General features: G+C 35.7%; 3 protein-coding genes and 3 pseudogenes across 3 annotated transcripts; 1 reads left to right on the top strand and 5 right to left on the bottom strand.

The window, feature by feature from the left end:
• Positions 1–1,922: 1,922 nt before the first annotated feature.
• LOC125196543 (uncharacterized) lies at positions 1,923–5,037 on the bottom strand. Its single transcript, XM_048095106.2, has 3 exons — positions 4,625–5,037; positions 3,422–4,019; positions 1,923–2,405 (listed from the first exon to the last, which is right to left on the bottom strand). Exons 1-3 carry the CDS (start codon positions 4,919–4,921, stop codon positions 2,170–2,172), a joined length of 1,131 nt encoding a protein of 376 aa, XP_047951063.2. The 5' UTR covers positions 4,922–5,037; the 3' UTR covers positions 1,923–2,169.
• Positions 5,038–8,543: 3,506 nt separating this feature from the next.
• Positions 8,544–11,078, bottom strand: LOC125195627 (premnaspirodiene oxygenase-like). The gene is made up of 3 exons (XM_089057714.1): positions 10,744–11,078; positions 10,047–10,599; positions 8,544–9,214 (listed from the first exon to the last, which is right to left on the bottom strand). Exons 1-3 carry the CDS (start codon positions 11,076–11,078, stop codon positions 8,606–8,608), a joined length of 1,497 nt encoding a protein of 498 aa, XP_088913840.1. The 3' UTR covers positions 8,544–8,605.
• Positions 11,079–12,197: 1,119 nt separating this feature from the next.
• Positions 12,198–12,786, bottom strand: LOC148929750 (premnaspirodiene oxygenase pseudogene; annotated as a pseudogene).
• A 3,093-nt stretch (positions 12,787–15,879) lies between these two features.
• Positions 15,880–16,440, bottom strand: LOC148929749 (premnaspirodiene oxygenase pseudogene; annotated as a pseudogene).
• Positions 16,441–16,455: 15 nt separating this feature from the next.
• LOC148929748 (bicyclo-germacrene synthase pseudogene) lies at positions 16,456–16,931 on the top strand (annotated as a pseudogene).
• A 1,606-nt stretch (positions 16,932–18,537) lies between these two features.
• Positions 18,538–21,438, bottom strand: LOC125195626 (premnaspirodiene oxygenase-like). Its single transcript, XM_048093759.2, has 2 exons — positions 20,497–21,438; positions 18,538–19,323 (listed from the first exon to the last, which is right to left on the bottom strand). The coding sequence occupies exons 1-2, from the start codon at positions 21,403–21,405 to the stop codon at positions 18,715–18,717; spliced, it is 1,518 nt and encodes a 505-aa protein (XP_047949716.2). The 5' UTR covers positions 21,406–21,438; the 3' UTR covers positions 18,538–18,714.
• Positions 21,439–23,008: the final 1,570 nt, after the last annotated feature.

Raw genomic sequence — 23,008 nt, 5'->3', positions numbered from 1 at the left:
TTGCGTGTTATGTAATTATTTGTTGTAAAATTCTAAATTTTGTATTCAATTGAAAATTGATCATACTCCTTGCTATAAATTGTTATTGGGTTATATGAAACCTACCAAAATTGGATATTTAATTATCATACCACTAGACATTAAATAGAATAATACTATTTCGGATTAAAATCCACAATGTCGTCATAATATGTAGAAAACCTCAATTTCGAAATTGGATAAACCCTAAATTTTGTGTGGCCGACTATAAAATTATGGACATGACGTTGTGTGGATGAGGCTTTTTTCTCAAAGTTCTCAAATTAAAGGTACTAAGATACAATGTATAGAACGTGAAGCCTCATTTTTCTTTAATTCTTTTTCATTTCTCATAATAATTGAGAGATAGATGAGAGAGAAATTAGAGATGGTATGGACTGCGTGAAGTCTCTTACAAGATCACAATTAGGAAAGACTATTGAACATTTCAAATTCCTAATTTGCTTTGGCCACTTGTAAATTATTAGTTTATTACACTACTTATGTAAACAACATCTATGTAATTAGCTCTCTTTTATTTTATGTTAGTATAATTTATTTTGTTTTGATCTTGGTACCCCAAAAATTATTATTCAGGTCATTATTTTAACGAATTACGTAACAATTAGAACCTGGCCGGTTAGTTCATTTTCCAAACAAATTTAAACAAATGAATAAAATAATAAATTAGGCTTTGATTTTTATGTAATTCATAAATTAATAATATCAATAACAATTTTTAAGATTTATAATTGAATTAAATGTTACATACAATTGTAGACTTGTAGTATAACTTTCTCTTTGTGTTATTTATAGAGAGATGTTACATAGTACCTTATATGAGAATCAAATTTGTTCATTTATTTGTATTCTGCGATAAGTTAATATTATATGAATGAAAAAGTCCACAAAAAATGTGAATAATCTGGAAAAGACTTACTAAATATAGCTAACACAAGATGCTGTGTTTTTGCGAGATTGCGGATAAAAGTATACTATTTCAATTGATCTAATTAGTGTATCCAACTGGATTGTATACATTTTTCTCATTTTCATATTTTGTTGTCTTTCCTTGAATGTGAGGATTCTTATTTGGACCAATAAAAAATGACTACCAATTATTTTTTTAATAAAATATGTTTAGTACTAGGTAAATAAAAAAAATCCAGAATAGTGTTTTTATTAATGTTATTTATTAAATGAGATAATTGATGAAGTAATAGTACACAAATTATAAATGACATTTCTTCTGAGCCACACTTATTATATGGAGTACTAGTATTTAATATTATCTAACTTGTACATGCCTTATGTCTACATTAATACATCAATATTATATTCGGTTTGTACATCAATATGTTTAGTATGTCATTTCTTATGAGACATATTTGTTATTTTATATAATATTATCTAATTAGTACAGTCTTATGTCTTCATTAATACATCACTTTAATATATATATTCGGTTTGTACATCATATTTAGTAGTAGTACCAAAAAATTTAGGACTAATGATCGAATCCATCTGAACTTTAGTAGTTTATCAATTTTATCATGGATTTTGAAATCTATAAAATTTATCTATACTTTTTAATAATTTTATTAATATATCCTAGTATTTTTTTTCAACTTGTATCAATTTCGATTTCAGAATTTTACTCCCACATAAAGTGATATCGTGACATAACAGCATCGGAAAATGACCTATATTGTTTTTCACCCAAAAATTAGTTATATACACGAATATAAATATTTATTTCTACTTTTAGAATCAATTATTTGGAAACAATTAATTGTTTAAATTGGTACCAGTTCAAAAGACCAAGATAGAATTGTGTAAGTATAAAAGTTGTGATTTAATTGACACAATTACTAAAAAAATAAGGTTAAAAATGATAAAATTACTAAAAGTTTGAAATTGATTCGATCATGAACTCAAAATTTGATCCAAATAATGTTTCCAAGGAATACACGCATAAAGAAAGTACACTTCATGAACCAACACACAATAATATTTGAAACTACACCCTATTCAAATCCATATATATAACACATATTCATAAGACAATGTTTCAATCTTTTACCTTTCCAAATATATATACTCTCAATTCTTCAAGATTGATGCATTTGGTAGGGTTCTTGATTAATCATATCAGTAAATGCTTGGCATATTATTCCAAAGGCAAGATCCTGCAACCGGGTTGTACTCTGAGTCGATGGGTTGACTATGCATGGTGTTGCTTGTACCATTGGTCAAAATTGGCGATTCGCTTCCATCTTCTTCATCCCAATCAGGGATTGGAACGGATAGCGGGAAGTTATCTAGAAGGCTCATTAGTTCGTCGTCCATCGGAGTGATGCCCGTTCCGGGAGCCTTCGCATCAACACCTATGCCAAACCATAAGTTGTGAACAAGATCAGTAGAGAATAAGATAGCTTAACCTAATAAATATTAGGTCAAGGTAAGTAGAATTGAAGAATGAGGTTAATTCTTGATACTCAATAGGTTTAGGGCAATCACCATTGTCAATAAAATAATTTGATTTCATAATATATAATATATTTGAACTCTATATCTTCGAGTACATTTAACTTTTTTTAATTAAATGTAAGATTATCTGTGGCATATTCGAATGGGCCCAACCTTGTCAGAAAGGAGAAGGTCACAACTGTACCGCAATATCATTAATGTTAATATGGCGGCATAATAATTGACATTTTGTCGATGAACGATGACTTTGCCGATACTATAATCAGCAAAATGCATTTAAATACATTAGCAATAGTATCTACATTAATAATGCTATGTGACCATATTATGCCATAAAACGATTCTCCCTTTTACCAAAACGCACAAAGTGTTACACATGTAAATTGACTCAGTGCACTCTTAAATTACGAGAATGTCCCTCTTATGTGCGTAAAGATTCCCCGTGTAGCATCTATAAAGCCGGAATATATTTTCCGGCCTTAGACCAGTAAATTTCTCCGCTCTAATCAATTACTAAACTTATATTCTGCCAGAAAATTTACTTTAGTATCAACTAAATGAAGAACCAAATCACTATTAAATCAAGCTTAAATGACATTTAGAACTACATAAACCACAATCATCGATATAAACCATCAACTTAAAATTCTAAACCAAAAATTGACTGCAAATTCTGATTAGGGTTTATATAACACAAACACCAATCAATATCATCAAATCAATCCAAAATCCGTACTCCACTAAACTAAAACTAAACACAAAAATCTCATATATGCTACATTGTAAAACTATAAATCAAACTATTTTGAACCAAATAAGTTTTTTTTTTTAATTTTTTAAAAAGGATCAATAATAGTTTCTCATCTAACAGATCATAAATCAAATAAATTTCGATTATAAGAATTAATCATACCTTCATTGCTACCATTCGAGCTCGAACCCCCGAAATCCAAATCCGTTCCTTCTTCCCCCAAATTCCGAACCAACAAATCCTCCAACAGCCCGCTTCTACTCCTCCCCGCCGCCTCATCGCTCGACGAAGCTGCCGGAGTCACCGCCGCCGATTGGATCGAAGGCTCCAATCCATACCCGACCGAATTGGCCGGATCGAAACCGATCATCGGCAGCTGATTCAGCAGCCCTGGATTGATGAAAGTCGACGAAGCCATCGTCGGATTCGAGGCGTCCACCGACATCGTCAGGCCCCCGCTGTTGCTGTCGTGGTAGAGCTTCAGCTGCCGGTGATGATGATTCGGTGAGGAATTGATCATCAGCGGCGGCGGAGGAGGAGGAGCGAAGGCGAGCAGCGGAGACGGGCTGTGGCGGTGGGAGACGGCGAGGAGAGAGGAGAGGGACGGATTGGTGGTTTGTGGCGGCGGATTGTGGCGCTCCTCCTCCTCGAATTGCTGTGGCCGGTGCTCGAAGGGGTAGATCGGTAATCCGGCTTTCAGGCGCCGCTTCAGGCGAGTGTTCCAGTAGTTCTTTATCTCGTTGTCTGTCCTTCCCGGAATCTATCAAAATCAAATAAAAAAATATACAAGCCAAATTTAATTAAAACTCCATTTCAGTTACCAAAAAAAACTTGAGAAAAAATTGGCCTTCACACAAACACACACAAATTGCACACACATACACATACTTGTAGAGAAGCCATACAAAGGCAAAATTTAAAGGTTTAATTACAAAAAAATAAATTTGAGAAAGAATTAGTAAAACACATACATAGATATACATAGATAGACATGAGAAGCAATATGATCCAAATTTAATGTTTCAATTACAAAAAAAAAAAAAAACCTTGAGAAAGAACAACACATAGAGAGAGACTTGATAAACCATACAAGGCAAATTTAATGTTTCAATTACCAAACAAAGAAACTTGAGAATGAAATGGTAAGAAGAATTGGCTTTCCCCCAAACACACACACACACACACACACATATATATATATATATATATGTTTCAATCATAAAAACAAAAAAACTTAAGAAAAAAAAATCTCACACAAACACACATGTATTTTTTTTTTTGATGCATTCAGAAAGGCTTAAAACCAGAAATGGCGAGCAGAGGTCACACACATACGTATAAAGAGAGCGAGAGAGGGAGACGGACCTGAGAAGCCATGCGAGCCCATTTGTTGCCCATTTGGGAATGAAGCTCAACAATCAGGCCTTCTTCCTCCGGAGAGAAAGCTCCCTTCTTAAGATTAGGCCTCAAATGGTTAGCCCATCTCAGCCTACAGCTCTTCCCACACCTCAACAGCCCCGAGTTCCTCTGCACCGCGTTCCAGTTCCCCTCCCCGTGCTTCTTCACGTATTCGACCAACACCAAGTCCTCAGCCGCGGTCCAAGGCCCCTTCTTCAACGTCGAATTAGAACTCCTTAAACCCCTTCCACCAGCCTGCTCCATCAACCCTTTTCTTCAAATTGAAAGAAAGAGAGAAAGAAAGAAAGAGAGAGAAAGAGAGAGAGAGAGAGAGAGAGAGAGAGAGGTGTTGAGTAAAGGAAAGAATGGAGACTGTGTGAGAGTGTGAGAGGTGATGGTAATTTATAGGTGAAGCCTTATACTTCGGCCCCTTGTTGAATGCTCCTCCTCCATTTCACAATTTGGTTGTGAAATGACCAAATTGCCCCTTCCTTTCTAATTGAGGGTAATCGGCGATAAAGTTAATTTGCCTGTAAATACACGAGCTATAATTGCGTTTTCGTTCATTGTCAAAAAGATGTATGGACTTCTGGCTTTTCGAGTTTGGAATTTTGTTAATTACTTGATTTTTTTAAAGTTTGGCACGAGATTCGCACGGTGTATTAATTTCTTATACCGCGTGGTGTATGAATACAAATTCCGGTAGAATAAAAGAGGAAAAGATAGAGTTTTGTGGCTGTAGATTTTTAAGCCATTCCGTGACTACTTTCCGGTGAGTATCTTTGGATTTTAAATCAGTCTGAGTTGTTGCCTGTGAAATTTACACTCATGCGAATCTAAAAATTAAATGTTCATGCATTTTTTTAAAAAATTAGTGCTAGTTAAAAATATATTTTTATTAATAATTAAACAAATATTAACAACAAATAAAGAAAAGAAATAAAAAGAAATTATGGGTGTTGATTTGTGCAATGATCTTGGTCCAAATTCATATATCATTTTTGTACTTTTGCATGCTTTTCATGAACCATGGTTTCATCACGGTATTCAATATGTAGTATGAGATCATATTAATCTTTAGTAATTCACATGTATTGCACTTGATTTTAAGTTACTTACCTTATTTCATACATTGTCGAGATTCAATTTAATGTTATATGCCTTTGTTTCTAAATGTGTAATAGTGAAACACCTATAAATTTGAGTTTGATGGACAACCTTGATAAAAGAAAAATAAATATGTTATAACTTTAATCAATCTATCTTGATCCATTGAACAAAGAAAAAGCTAAGATAATTTCCTATTGTTCCGAGTAATCCACAAGCAACCATTCCACCTCATAATATTCTAAATTTCTAATAATACTACTCCCTGAGCATATAAAAAATGGGTTTTACATTTGAGTATTTTTTTTTCACTCACTTTCCTTTGTTTTCTTAAAATTCAAACCAAACTCAAATGAGACTCATAATAACAGACGGAGGGAGTATGATTTATTGAGGAGATCGGGTTGACAAAAGAAATCATATTAAATTATCATAACTTGAGAATTCATATTAATTACTCTTCGTTCCATAAAAATTATCTCACTTTTCCTTCTACTTTGTCTCATTAAAGATGACACATTTCCATTTTTTAAAATGGTTATCTCTCGCGTTAATATAAAAATTATAATTTTCTCTCTTTACATAACACACAATATAAACCTCCTAAAATCTCATGTCATTCCATAAGTGTGACTTCTTATGTGGAATGGAGTGAATATGATTTATAACATGTATACATACTTATTCCCAGATTTGGACTTCTCATTGGAATATCGAAATGACTTTAAATATCAAGATTTTCTAATACTATTACTGAAATCTGTCTAAAATAGACACTATAAGGATAATACAGATATTAATGCAAAGTTGGTAAAGTATGAGAAAGAAAATGAAAGATAGTTTATATAATGTTAGTGAATATTAAAATCTACTATTAATATTATTAATAGTGTAATGTATTGTGAAAAAGGTTAAAAAAAGTTAAAACAATCTAATTTTTGTGGACAGATTAAAATGACAAATGGAGTACTTATATAATACTACAATAGTAAAGAGAATGGTGTACCCCGATTTTAAATAGTTTATTACTACTATTATGATTATCGGCAGTTAGAGCTGCAGAGCCAAAAATACAATTTAAGAGGGGCAATACAAGGAAATTTTAAGAAAATGATAAGCGTTACGTATGTATAGAGAAATTTAATTAAATTTGTAAAATTGAAAAGTAAAATAATCTCATCTTTTCAAGATGTAAGCGACGTGTGATTTTAGAATATGTTGTTTAATGTTAAATAGAGAAAGAAAAAAAGATAATAGAAGTAATAACAAAAAGTAAGAAATGATGGGTAAGTGTGTTAATTAGTATTTACTTTTAAAAAAAAAGGAAATATCCAATTAAAAAGAAAGTGTGATACTTAAAATTTTGAGATAAGAAATCATCCCGTTGATATCAAAATCAATTTGGATTTGGATTTGGATTGCGTGAGTGAGATAGTTGTTTCGTGTTAACTCTCCTCTGATTTTATTGAATCATAGAGTGAATAAAGTGATATATATTTAATTTATTCTTTAACGTGAAACAAATTCACTATCGTATTTTCTATGTCTTTTTGATTGTTAGTTTGTTGAATATGAAAGAATTGTAAAAATTTTTAATTTTGAATTAGCTCGAATTTATTCTGTAAGCATTATAAAATGTTTTACTCCTATTATGGAACAAGCTTAAAGTGGGCTTAGATTAGTATTTTGTAAAAGCCCAATAACATTCCAAGTAACCTGTATTCATAATGGGCCAGACTGGTTTAGCCCGAACCAGTTCAATTACTAGCTTTAGGCGTTAGAATACTGAACTTAAATGGAGACTTTCGGCCTTAATCCGCAAACCCGGTCGAGCAGGATTAGTCGGATTCCGCCGAAGGTGGGTTCAGTATATCTGTGGTTAAACAAAAAAAAAAAGAGGGTGAAAAATTCAACTTAATTACTAACTACCCTCTCCATCCTTCATTAATGGTCTCGTGCATTTCTTTTTTCACGTGTCTGTCATTAAATATCTCATTTCATTTTTATTAGTTGATAAGTAGACCCTACATTTCATTAGCTCATTATTCTCACATTTTATTACTATAAAATTAATATATAAAATAGGAGTCACATTCCACTAACTTTTTTGCCGACTTTCCTTTATAAAGTCAAAAAGTTTCCAAATATAGGACATTTAATCATAGACGAGGAGAGTAACTAATAAAAAATTAAATATTGGTTCGACTTAACTCATTTGCACCCTTAATTAAAATGATCATATAATAGTTTCCTATCTACTTCTATGTTGACTCGAACCACTGATTTAAGTCATTGTGGAACTTCTGATTTCAATTACTTCTTTCATCCCCCATTATAATTTTTAGACATCCCCTATTAGATGTCTTATTTTACTTATATAATGATAAATAGACCTCTAGAAAAATGGGCTATCCTTGCATGATTCAACTTATCACACTTTACAAAAGATGCCATCACAAACAATCTATCATTACACCACCCTTTTGCTGCATTTATATATTGTAATACTAATACTACATTTCAAATAATGTCATAAATCATGATACTCCTTCCGTCCCATAAAAGTTGAGTCATATTCCTTTTTAGTCCGTCCCAACAAAGTTGAGTCATTTCCTTTTTTAACAAAAGACAAAACATCTAATCACTTTTTTTTTATTCCATCATTTACTTTACTCTCTCTTATCTTTCCTACTTTTTTCATCTCTCCTATTTATTTAATATAAATTCTTAACCTCCGTACCCAAAAATTTTGTATCAATTTTTATGGGACGGAGGGAATACTAAATATGTGGTCCAATCCTTCATCCACAATATATTATAGCATCATAGCATGTTCATTAGCTAATTATACGGAGTCGCAACCACAAATAAATTTTGTGTTCTTGAAGCCACTAGCCCAAAAGTTTCAGTCATGTCCAAATCCTCAGCCCTGAAACCTTCCGGAAGCTTCCAATCGAAGTTGTATAGTAACTGGGCTAGAGCCGACTCCATGGTAGCCAAGCCGAACGCCATCCCGGGGCACATTCTCTTTCCAGTTCCAAAAGGCAAATATTCGAAATCACCACCTACAAAATCCACAACCTGATTCTCGAACCTCTCGGGCTCAAAATTCTCTGGATCTTTCCAATACCTCGGGTCCCTCTGCATCGCCCAATTATTTACCATCACTATCGCTCCAGCAGGTATGGTGTATCCGTTGATCACACGTTCCTCGTTGCAAGCTCTAGGCAACATCGGACTAGGAGGGTGCAACCTTAGAATTTCTTTGATCACCAGTTTTATATATTTCAGATTATAAACGGTGTTGTTTTGTTCGATACTCGGGTTTTCTTTCAAGGCTTGTCGTACTTCAGCTTGTGCCTTGGCCATCACTCGAGGATGCCTCAATAGTTCTACCATGGCCCAGTCAATTGTTGTTGCCATAGTATCAGTTCCAGCAGTGAAAATATCCTACATATTGTAAAAGTTCAATTTTGTTACAAACAAGATGATCTAATCAAGTCAAACTTACTTTGAATAATATATTTGACTAAAACCTTGTGCATAAATAATTTTTCCTTACTAGTATAGACAATCGCTTATTGGTTGAATATATACTAAATATAGAGTGATTGACTATTAACAAATAACATGAATTGCGATATACAGGTTTCAATCCTTACATTAATAGTATTAGGAACATTTTTGTTTCAGTAGTCTCAAATTTTTAAAGGTGAAGTTAAAGGGGTTGGACTTTTTTTAATCGGGTTAGATAAGTCCTATATCAAATCGGATCAAATTTAAAGCCAATATACACCGTTGAATCAGTAATTTTTCTAGTATCAGTCCAAATACCTCAGACACTCGTGATAGAAGTCCATGACATTTCATTCCAAAACTATGTATTAACCATTTTTCTCTTTACAACAACGTGAGACTATTATTTGTTTCAATTATTTAATTTACCAACAAAGCCTATTGTAAGCAAGAATCATCAAGCAATACAAAAACTCAATTCAATTCTACTCTCTCTGTTCCATAGTAGTGGAGTCATTTTGTCATTTTGGTAAGTTTCATAGTAGCAGAGTTCCCTTTTCAGTAAAAATCAACACATTTTTTCCCACTTACTTTACTCTCTCTTACTTTATTCTCTCGTCGATTTTTTTTCATTTCCTACTTTATTCAACCTTTTCTTAACTCATTTGATACAATTTTTTTTTTGAAATTGCATGTCGAAAAGAAACGATCCCACTACTATGGAAAGGATGGAGTATTGAGTTCAGAGTAAGAGAAATTTACTTACAAACAACACAGCCTTGATATTTTGGTTGTCGATGGGAAACTGCAGCTGCCCTTCCTCCTTAGCCCTAAGAAACACATCCACCAAATCCTCACCCCCAAACTCCGAATTCCGGCCGCGATTCCTCCTATGCCGGTCGATAATGTCGTCCAAAATCTCATCCAGCTCGCGCCGCATCCTCTTCATCCGCCGCAGCCTCGTCCAGCTCAGCGCGGCCGCGATCCTCGACGACGGGAACAGATCCGCCGCCTCAAACCCCGCCGCCATCTGCAGCGAATCCGACATCATCTTCAACAACGTCTCGTTATCCTCGCTCACGCCCCCGAAGGCGGCGCGACAGGTGACGGAGCTCGACAACGAGAAGATCTTCTCCGTCAAATTCACGGAGCTTCCGGAAGATTGGCGCAAGGAATCCACCAATCGGTTTGACTCGTCTCCTCTGATCGATTCGAATAACCGCACCATTTTCGAGCTGAAGAGCTCGTTGACGCAGAGCTTCCGCATCTGGCGCCAGTAGTCGCCGTAGGGGCTGAAAGCGACGTCGTTGCAGTTGTACCTGTTGGCAAATGAAATAAAAAAATAAATATAACAATATCACACGTCGATGTAAAAATAGAACTAAAACCAGTATATAAGTCTCATGGCCACTCCTTCTATCAGTATCACCAATTAATTTTAGGATGGAACCGTCTATCAGTACCACATGATCTCGGCTGCAACGGTCTGAGGCCGGTCCGCAAACCAGGGGTCGAGGTCTTTGAGCATTTCTTTCGCGATTTCAGGGGACGAGACGACGATGGTGGTGGACTCGCCGAGCTTGAGGTGCATCAAGGGGCCGTGTTTGTTGGAGAGATATCTGAAGCAGCGGAAGGGAGGGTTGCTCATCTGGTGAAGGTTTCCGATTATAGGAAGTTTTCGGGGGCCGGGTGGAAGCTGTTTTTTCGGTTTGCCATTTTTGGATTTCTTCCATTTTTTGAAGAAGAAGAAGATTGCAGGAAGAATGAGGGTAGCAAAGGCTGTAATTAGGTCGAGCATGTTAATTTGTTGATGAAATAATTCAGGAGGAAGGATGGAGTGTTATACTCCCTCGGTACAGGATTAAATGTACCAAATCTAACCAGCACGGGTTTTAAAATATTATTTAACTTTATAAAACAAAGTGGATAGAAAAGTTCGTGAAACGTGAGTCTTATTTTTTCATAGTAGTTTTATAATGAAATGCTCCATCTCATAATAAAAGTCATACTTCATTTTTACCGTAAATGGTAAGTACGTCCCACATTCCACTAACTCTTTTCACCCATATTTTATTATAAAGCCAATATAAAAAAGTGGGTATTATATTCAACTAACTTTTCCAACTCATTATTCTTTACATTTCCTAAAACCCGTGTGCACAATAAAATTGACCCCTATCATGGGACGGAGGGAATATAAGATACTCCCTCCGTCCACGAAAAACAAAGCACATTTTTCATTTTTGGTTGTCCATGAAATATAGGGCCCCATTTAAAAAAGAAAAGTTTTCACCCAACATTCCACTAGCACTATTTTTCTCTTACTTTTTTTCCTTCGCTCTTACTAATAATATGGACCCCACATTTGTTACTACTTGTTACTTTTTTCTCTTCTCTCTTATTTTACTATTCCCACATTAAAACTCGTGTCAGTTACAATGTGTCTTATTTTTCATGAATGGAGGGAGTATTTAATAGCGGACGGACTGAAAAGGAAATGTAAGATACTTAATGCATGTGGAGTACATGATTAATAAACACTATACAACAAAAAAACATAATATAAAAAAAGGGCATGATTTTGAAATATATTGATTGAATATTTCAAAATTATGATTTACTATCTGTCACAATCACATGTAGCGTTCTTTGATTTTTATGGGATTAGGTGGATATTTATAGTTTAATATGTAAAGGTTGTGACAGACACGTTAAAAAGTGTTTTTATACCTTTGGCTAGCGTAACATATTTGAGTTGGGAATCAAGTAGGTAGGTAAGCAATTTGATTAACTTTTCAGTGATGACAAAAGAAGTAGAGAGAGGTGGCCCCTAATTCAAAGCTAATTCATATTATTGGTCGGTTCAAGTAAAAGCATCAAGGCAAAAAATCCGAAAAAGAAAGCACATTGAAGGAGTCTACGACACAATTGTAGGCGTATATGGAATAGCGACAACAAATAAATTTTGTTGTCTTGAAGCTGTATTTCCAACTTTTTCAGTCATGTCCAAATTCTCAGGATTGACACCTTCCGGAAGTTTCCAGTCAAAGTTGTAGAGCAATTGAGCTAGAGCCGACTCCACGGCGGCTAAACCGAACGTCGGCCCGGGGCATATTCTTCTTCCAATCCCAAACGGCGAGTATTTGAAGTCACCACCTACGAAATTGAGATCTTCAGTCTCGAATCTCTCGGGCTCAAACCTCTCGGGGTCTTTCCAGTAGCTCGGGTCCCTCTGAATACCCCAAATATTTACCAACACCATTGATCCAGCCGGTATGGTGCATCCGTTGATCACGTGTTCCTCGTTGCAAGATCTAGGAAGCATCGGAACCAGGGGATGCAGCCTCAGAGTCTCTTTGATCACCAGTTTTAGATATTTCAGATCATAAACGACGTCGTTTTGTAAAATTTTAGTAGTATTACTTTCATCCAAGGCTTGTCTTACTTCTGCTTGTACCTTGGCCATCACTCGAGGGTGCCTCAACAATTCTACCATGGTCCAATCGATAGTTGATGCTGAAGTATCAGTCCCGGCAGTGAAAACATCCTGCATTTTCATAAAAAAATCAATTTTGTAAATTGATACTCCTTCCGCCCCTCATTAAATTTCCAACTTTCACTCGACACAGTGAGTGAAATAATTTAGTGAAAATGTCTATATTCCCATTTTATAATAAAGAGTAAAGACCAAAATTGGTCTCGAACATATGGCCATTTTTACTATTTTGGTCCCAGACATTATGTTTTGATTTTTTGCATCCCAAACATTTCAACTCAGATCACAATCAGTTCAAAACTGACGGATCCGTCAAATATTACTACCTCTGTCTCTGAAAATTTGATACAATTTACTATTTCAGTCCGTCCCTGAAAATTTGATACACTTCACTTTTACCATTTTTGGTAGTGGACCCCATATTCCACTAACTCATTCATACTCACATTTTATTATAAAACTAATAATTTAAAAGTAGGACCCATATCCCACTAACTTTTTCAACTCACTTTTCATTACATTTCTTAAAATCCGTGTCGGGTCAAAGTGTAGCAAATTTTGGGAGACGGAGATAGTAACGATTTTGGCCTTTACTTTATAATAAAAATAAGTTAGTGAAATGTGAAGTGTATTTCGCAGAAAATGAGACAATTAAAAGAAGAACACAAGAGACTACTTACAAACAACACAGCCTTGATGTTGTTATTATCAATAGGAAACTTGAGCTCCTCTTCTTCCATAGCCCTAAGAAACACATCAACCAAATCCTCACCCCCAAACTCCGAATTCCCCAGTTTCCGGCCACCGGATTCAGCCCGCTTCCTTCTATGTCTGTCGATAATGTCGTCCAAAATCTCGTCGAGCCTTCCCCGCATCGTCTTCATGAGCCGCAGCTTCCTCCAGCTCATCGCGCCGGCTATCCTCCACGACGGGAACAGATCCACCATCTCAAACCCTCCGACCATCTTCTGCGAATCCGCCATCATCTTAATCAGCGTCTCACTATCCTTGCACGCGCCGCCGAAGGCAGCGCGGCAAGTGATGGAGCTCGACATCGCGAACAGCTTCTCCGTGAAATTCACAGGGCTTCCGGAAGATTCGTGCCACGAACGGACCAAGCGAGCGTTCTCGTCCTCTCGGATCGATTGGAACAGACGCACCATTTTCGGAGTGAGAAGCTCGTTGATGCAGAGCTCGTAACGAAAGCATGTATGATTTATTGAGGGGATCGGGTAAACAAAAGAAATCATGTTAAACATAACTTGAGAATTCATATTAATTACTCCTCTGTTATTCCGTAAAAAATGTCTTATTTTTTCCTTTTACGTTGTCTCATTAAAAATGTCACATTTCTATTTTTTGAATGATTTATAATTTTCTTTCTTTACATAACACACAAAATAAAACCTCCTAAAATCTCGTGTCATCCAATAAGTGTGACGTCTTTTGTGAGATGGAGTGAATATTATTTATAACATGTATACATACTTATTCCCAGATTTGGACTTCTCATTGGTATCGAAATGACTTTAAATGTCAAGATTTTCTATTACTATTACTGAAATCTGTTCCCTAAAATAGAGACTATGGGGATAATACAAATATTAATGCAAAAATGATAAAATATGAATGAGAAAGTGAAAAATAGTTTATATAGTATGAGTGGATATTAGAATCATACTATAATGTTTTGGTGAAAAAGTTTTTAAAAAACGGTACCCCGATTTTAAATGTTTATTACTACTATTATTGTTATCAGCAGATAGAGCGGAGCCAAAAATACAATATAAAAGGGGAAAAACAAGGAAATTCTAAGAAAATAATAAGCGGTATTTATAGAGAAATTAAATTAAATTTGTAAAACTGAAAAATAAAAATATCTCTTCGATATGTAACACTTGGGCGATGACATGTGATTTTAGAATATATTGTTAAGTATTAAATAAAAAAAATAGTTGACAGTATTAAAAAAGTGAGAAAAAGGTAATAGAAGTAATAATAAAAAGAAAAAAAAATGATGGTTAAGTGTGTTAATTACCTTTTTTGAAAAAAAGAAATATCCACTAAAAAAGAGAATGTGATAAATAATAGTTCTCTATCTACTTGATCATATTATTTAAAAGAACAGCCACTACGTAACTGCGGATATTTTCATAGATGATAAATAATAGTTCCCTATCTACTTCTATGTTAGACTCGAACAACCGATCTAAGTGATTGTGGAACTTCTAATATCAATTAGTACTTCTTTCATCCCCCATTATTAGTGCCACTTCTTATACTTTAGACATCCCCTATCAGATGCCTTATTTCACTTATATATTGATAAATAGACTTAATATTTCAGTTACTCATTTCACTCATATTTTATTATAATACTTTCTTCATCCTACAAAAAATTTCACTCATATTTTATTATAATACTTTCTTCATCCTACAAAAAATATGTGCACTTTTCATTTTCGTTCATCCCATAAAAATATTGGCATTACTATTTATGAAAAGTTTTCATCAACTCAATACTCATATATATCAATTTATTTACAACTTATACCTATATGACCCACTATTACACATCATTAAACACTAATCGAGTCTAACTATCAACTAACACTACTTTTTTTTTTGTTTAACCACAGGTGTACCGAACACGCCTTTGGCGGAATCCGACTAATCCTGTTCGACCGGGCTTGCGGATTAAGGCCGAAAGTCTCTTAGCGGGTGGCGGGGTTTGAACCCGTGACCTCAAGGTGACCACTGCCAACTGCGCTGCTGGGTGTTGGTTCAACTAACATTACTTTAACTACTCTTCTCTTCCTCTTTTTTGCATTACCAATTGTGCATTAATTATTGTGCCATTTCAAATGCACTATTTTTTTAGGACGGATGGAGTACTAAATATCAAAATATATTTATCTTTACATTTTTTAAAATATGTGGTAATTCAAAATGGGACACGTATCAGGGGACAAGACAATGTATATATAGACCTAAAAAACAAACAAGCAAAATACAGATATGACAGCTCCATCAGTTCGATCCTTGAGGATTTCTCACGAAAATATCAAGTTTTACATTACCAATCTATTAGCATGCTCACTAGCTAATTATACGGAGTCGCAACCAGAAATAAATCTTGTGTTCTTGAAGCTACTAGCCCAAAAGTTTCAGTCATGTCCAAATCTTCAGCCCTGACACTTTCCGGAAGCTTCCAATCGAAGTTGTATAGTAACTGGGCTAGAGCCGACTCCATGGTTGCCAAGCCGAATGCCATCCCAGGGCACATTCTTTTTCTACTTCCAAACGTCAAATATTCAAAATTACCACCTACAAAATCCACAACCTGATTCTCGAATCTCTTGGGCTCAAGCTTCTCTGGATCTTTCCAATCCCTCGGGTCCCTCTGCATCGCCCAAATATTTACCGTCACCATCGCTCCATCCGGTATGGTGTATCCGTTGATCACGCGTTCCTTGTTGCAAGCTCTATGCAGCATCGGAACGGGAGGGTGCAGCCTCAAAGTCTCTTTGATCACCAATTTTAGATATTTCATATCATATACGATGTCGTTTTGTTCAGTGTTAGTAGTATTTTCTTGCAAGGCTTGTCATACTTCAGTTTGTGCCTTGGCCATCACACTGGGGTGCCTCAATAGTTCTACCATGGCCTATCAGTGATCATGAGTGATCATGTTAGCAAAAAAGATTTCGATTGGATCGTAAATGAACCTCTAATTGTTCGAGCCGCATCAGTAATTTGTCGATTAACGGATGACCTAGTTGGAGATCAGGTATGTGGTATACATTAACATTAGTACTTATTAGACTTTGTGATGGTCTAGTAGCAGAGTGGTTAATGTTCGTTATCAAATTAATGTAGTTCGACCAGAAACCCTCATCGCAAATTTGTTACATGAAACAATATGGAGTGCCAGACGAGGAAGCTCGTGCTCAAGTTAAGAAACGAGTAAGGAACGCATGGAAGGATATAAATCAAGAATGCCTTGAGCCAAGACCCGCGTCTATGTCGATTCTTATGCATGTTGTCAATCTTGCTCGCGTCATAAACCTACTCTATTCGGACGCTGATTGCTATACTGATCCCAACAAATCCAAAGCATGGGTAAAGATGGTGCTCATTGAGCCCGTGGTGTGATATGAAACGGTCCAAGCATGAACCGAGCAACGGAAGCCATCAACAATGAATCACAGTTCAATTGAGACACAATTCTGGCGCCAAAAAGTGCTTCATAGGTCATGTATGAGTCTTTGACTCATCTACTTTATTTTTATTTTGTTATTTAATAAATGTTCTGGGTTTTCTTTGTCGGTTCTTTCCCAGATCGAATAAGTGAGTCGAACCGCATAGGGTCTTTAAACAATAAATATGTAATCCTTATAAGATTAAGGTATGAAATATATAAATTTAGCTAATCTCTTCCTTTCTCTCTCTCTCTCTTTGGTTTAAAACCCGAACCCTCCGATAACAAGCACCGCATTCGTGTTCATCCTCCCCTTTCAACGGTGACCATCCATCGAGTTGATTTTCCGAATTCAAGCTTATTTTGATTATTTATAAACTCGTTTTTCTGTCGGTTTGATTGGCTTGTTGATAAGCTCGTATTTTTTCTTCTCAAATTTTATCAAACTATGAAGCGATGAGTTCATGAATATTTAATTTATTCTTCAAATGTAATGTCTATTTGATTTGTTAGCGTGTGCGAATGGAAACTTGGATGTTCTAATTTTGTAGTATGATAAAATAGATGTTTTTTTCCAATATGAAATGACTTGTTATAGAACAAGCTTGGAGCGGGTATAGATAGTGCTGGGCTTAGGCCTCTAGTCGAGACTGGGCTCAGTTGGGCTTTTGTAAAAGCCCAATAGGATTTCAATAGCCCGTATTCATAACTAGTTCAGAGGACCATAATTATGATTACCCAAATAAGTACTTCTAAACTTAAGAGGGTGGAAATTTCAACTTAATTACTCCCTCCGTCCCACATAATTTTACCCAGTATTCCATTTCAATCCGTCCCACATAATTTTACCCATTTCACTTTTACTATTTTTGGTTGTGTACCTCATATTCCACTAACTCATTCCTACTCACATTTTATTATAAAACCAATACTTTAAAAGTAGGACCCACATCCCACCAACTTTTTTAACTCACTTTCTATTGCATTTCTTAAAACCCGTGCTAAGTCAAACTGTGTAAAATTATGTGGAATGAAGGGAGTATTAACTAACTATTAAAAAAATAAATGCTGAGTTGACTTAAGTCATTTGCACACTTAAACAAAATCATATAAAAATTATCTAAAGTTACCAACACTATATAATTGTTGGAGTTTTTTTAAAGGATCAACAATGGTTACTCGTCTACTTCTGTGATAACTCGAACCACGATGTATTGAATGCACTAAGCATTCCATTAACTCATACGGAGTACTTTATTTTAATACTCCATCCAAATAGAGATTTTTTCTATTTTGGCTCGTCTCATAAAATTAACACATTTCTAATTTTGATAATTTCTTTCTAAAGAGGTGTCCATTCTCTTTTAAAAATATTATAATTATTTTTTCTTTCTCTCTATTACTTTAATAATTATGTATTATAATTCATGTCAATTTTTATTGCACTAATTTTTCATGCACAATTTTTCACGTTTATTAAAATCTTAGTCAAAAGTGGGATACATGGAGCTGGGTGAGTATATAAACAGACATAAAAAAACCAAATAAGCGAAATGCCAATATAACAACTCCATATGTTCTTTGACTATTTCCACCAAATAAGCAAAATGCCAATACCATATAATATATTTGACTATTTCCACCAAATAGTTGATGTCCATTATTCTAGAGTTAGAGTGGTCTCTTGGTAATAGCAAGTTATACAATAACAGTCCATTAACATGCTAATCAGCTAAGTTATATATACGGAGTTGCGACCACAAATAACTTCTGTTTTCTCGGAGCTGACAGCCCCACAGTCTCAATCATGTCCAAATCCTCAGCCCTGACACCTTCCGGAAGCTTCCAATCGAAGTGGTAGAGCATCTGCGCAAGAGCCGACTCCACAGTAGCCAAGCCGAACGTCATCCCGGGGCACATTCTTTTCCCAGTTCCAAACGGCAAATACTCAAAATCACCACCCGTAAAATCCACAGCCTTTTCCTCGAATCTCTCAGGCTCAAACTTCTCTGGATCTCTCCAATTCCTCGGGTCCCTATGCATGGCCCATACATTCACCAACACCATTGCTCCAGCAGGTATGGTATATCCGTTGATCAAATGTTCCTTGTTGCTAGATCTAGGCAGCATCGGACCCGGAGGGTGCAGCCTCAGAGTCTCTTTGATCACGAGTTTTAGATATTTCATATTAGAAACGACATTGTTTTGTTCAAGACTAGAGTTTCCTTTCATGGCTTGTCGTACTTCAGCTTGTACCTTGGCCATCGCGCTAGGGTGCCTCAATAGTTCTACCATGGCCCAGTCAACAGTTTCTGCTGAAGTATCAGTTCCCCCTGTAAGTAAATCCTGCATATTGTAAAAGTCCAATTATTTCAAAGAGACAACAAAATCAAAGACGAGCATAATTGAACATATTTTGGAAGATTTCTTTCCTTAGACCAAAAGAAAACAGCTAGGGACATTTTTTTAAGAGCAAATGTCAATTTTGGTTCTAAATATTCACTTTTTGAAAAACTGGTCCATAACAAATGAAATTCTTGTCGGAGTGGTCATTTTTTAACGATTCTGTCAAAAATCTAAAGGTCATACCACTGTGCAATTATCGTTGACCGTTAGTTTTTTAACGGAACCATAAAAAAAGGACTACTTCGTCGTCATTTTCATTTGTTATGAATCTGTTTTTCAAAAAGTGAATATTTTAGACCAGATTCGTATTTAGGTCATATGTTTATGACCAAATAATCCTCTACTCTTTTTTTAAAACACTAATCTGTGTTTCTAAATATACCAGAGGCACAACCTCATTCTTGTTGTGCAAACTACAATTAGTTGACGCAAATGGACGCAAATGGAGACGTTCTAAAAAGCTAATTTTACCAAAAATATACAAGTTAGTGATGGTTAATTCTAACACTAATGAGCAATATTTAGGCATTCAACATACTTAGTGACTGAATATTGACAGACCGGTCATTAAAAATTTTGTAACTAAAAATTATTGACGGATTTGTGTCGCTGAAATTATAATGACGGAAATCAAATCGGCCGCCTTGGAAAGTTCGGATTAGTGACGGACTAATTCTGTCACAATTAGTGACGGCTCTTTCGGTCACATATCCGTCACTAATTCTTGAAATTTTTGACATGTCACTAATATCCGTCACTAATTCTTGAAATTTTTGGCAAGTCACTAATTTCCGTCACTAATTAGTACTCCCTTCATTCCGCTTTAGCAGTCCCATTGACTTTTATGCCCTCTTTTTGTAAAAATGATATAAAATAGTTAAAAAGGAAAAATGGTAAATTAAGAGAGAGAATAATATAGAGAAGAGTCTTATCTACATTATTGTCTCTCTTACTTTATCATTTCTTCACTTTAACTATTTTTTATCATTTTTACAAAAAGAGGACAAAAAAGTCAATGGAACTGCTAAAGCGGGACGGAGGGAGTATTACCTCTTTAGAATTTCTTATTTTTACAGACAGATGGAGTAAAAATAAATAGAGATGTCTACTTACAAACAGCACAGCCTTGATGTTGTGGTTATCAATTGGAAACTTGAGCTCCTCTTCTTCCTTAACCCTAAGAAACACATCCACCAAATCCTCACCCCCAAACTCCGAATTCCCGACTCTCCGGCCATCCCCGGCCGCAATTTTCGCCCGATTTCTCCTATGCCGGTCGATGATATCATCCAAAATCACATCAAGCTTGCGCCTCATCTTCTTCATATACCGCACCTTCCCCGAGCTCAACGCAGCCGCAATCCTCGACGACGGGAACAGATCCGTGACCTCAAATCCCGCCGCCATACGCAGCGTATCCCCGATCATCTTCATCAGCGTGTCACTATCCTCGCAGGCGCGGCCGAAGGCCGCCCGGCAAGTGATGGAGCTCGACAAGGAGAAGATCTTCTCCGTGAAATTCACGGAGCTTCCGGAAGATTCGCGCAGGGAATCGACCAGGCGAGCGGTCTCGTCTCGCCGGATCGACTCGAAAAGCCGCACCATTTTCGGGCTGAGAAGCTCGTTGATGCAGAGCTTCCGCATCTGGCGCCAGTAGTCGTTGTAGGGGCAGAAAACGACGTCGCTGCTGTTGTACCACATGATCTTTGTGGCAATGTTCTGCGGCCGGTTGGCGAAGCTCGGGTCGAGGTCTTTCAGCATTTCTTTGGCGATTTCAGGCGACGAGACGACGATGGCGTTGCAGTCACCGAGCTTGAGGTGCATCAAGGGGCCGTGGTGGGTGGAGAGATCTCTGAAGCGGCGGAAGGGTGGGTTTCTCATCTGATGAAGGTTTCCGATTATAGGAAGTTTTCGGGGGCCGGGTGGCAGCTGTTTCGTTGGGTTGCCATTTTTGGACTTCTTCCATTTTTTGAAGAGAAAGAAGATTGCAGGAAGAATGAGAGCTGTGATTAGGTAAAGCATTTTTTTTGATGGAATAATTGTAGAGGATAGATAGAATGGGTGCGAAAGTTGACTTTATAAAAGAAAGTGGTAGAAAAGTTGGTTAAATAGAATTTTTTTTTATATTAGTTTTATAATAAAATATGAGTAAAATGAGTTAGCGGAATGTAGTTCTCACTTACCAAATATTGTAAAATGAAATGGCACATTTAATAGCGGACGGACTAAAAAGAAAATATAGTATACTCCTTCCGTCCACAAAAAATAGAGCAATTTGTGTATGACACGTGTTTAATGTAGAATTGGTAAAGTAAGAGAAAAGTAGAAAAAGTAAGAGAGAAGGAGAAAAAGTAGAATGGTGTGTAGGGTTATTATTTATTTAAAAACGGAGGGAGTATTTAATAGCGGACTGACTGAAAAGGAAATGGAGTATAAGATACTTAATGCAAAGGGAGTATATGAATAACAAACACTAAACAACAAAAAAACAGAAAACAGAATACAAAAAAATGGCATGATTTTGAAATATATTGATTGAATATTTCAAAATTATGACTCTGTCATAATCACATGCAGCGTTCTTTGATTTTTATGGGATTAGGTGGATATTTATAATTTAATATGTGAAGGTTGTGACAGACTGACAGAAACATGTTAAAAAAGTGTTTTCATACTCAATAATCGCCTTTGGGAGGAGTAACATATTTGATTTGGGAATCAAGTAGGTAGGTAAGTAACTTTATTAACTTTCAGTGATGCCAAAAGAGGTCGAGAGAGGTGGCTCCTTTCTTGCATCTGATTTTGCCCAATAACAATTTCTTACTCAATTCGTAATTCAAGGCTAATTCATATTCTTGGTCGGTTCAAAAATTCATATTATAGGTTTGATTGGCTTGTTAAAGTAGTGAGTTATGAATATTTAATTTATTCTTCGATGCGAAATAAATTCACATGGACTTTTAATGTGTATTCGATTTGTTAGTGTGTGTGAATGGAAACTTGGATGTTCTAATTTTGTAGTATGATAAAATCGATTTTTTTCAATATAATAATAATTACTCCCTCTGGAACGTTCCATAGTAATGGAGACGTTTTTTTTTGGTACGGAGATTAAGAAAAATTGTGTTAGGTGAGTTAAGTAAAAAGAGAGAATAAAGTGTAAAATGAAAAAGATAGAGAGATGGAGAGAAAAAAAGTAAAAGAGAGTAAAGTATGTGTGAAAAAATGTGATGACTTTTTACTAAAAACATAAATGACTCTATTACTATGGAATAGAGGGAGTACTATAGAATGACTTTTTATAAAACAAGCTTGGAGCGGGCATAAATAGTGTTGGGCTTAGGCCTAAGTTGGGTTTTTGTAAAAGCCCAATAGGATTTCAAGTAGCCCGTATTCATAAAGGACCTGACTTAACCTGTTTAATTAAAATTTCTAGTTCAGTTACTAATGTATAACTAGCCAAATAAGAGCATCCAAAATAAGAATAGGTCAGTCATAAAAAAATACATTAAAAAAATGCAATAAATAAAAAAAAATGCATAAAAAAAATTAAAAAATAGCGCTGGCCGATCGGTTCGCCACAATGGCGGCCAACGCCCTCAAATCGGCTAGCCCACGCCGATTT

Source organism: Salvia hispanica, chromosome 4 (genome assembly GCF_029641045.1).
Source record: "Salvia hispanica isolate PSC_SH4W2 chromosome 4, Shi_PSC_v1, whole genome shotgun sequence".
Taxonomy (NCBI): domain Eukaryota; kingdom Viridiplantae; phylum Streptophyta; class Magnoliopsida; order Lamiales; family Lamiaceae; genus Salvia; species Salvia hispanica.
Note: the sequence above shows the minus strand (reverse complement) of the source record. Positions and strands in the feature narration are given on the sequence as shown.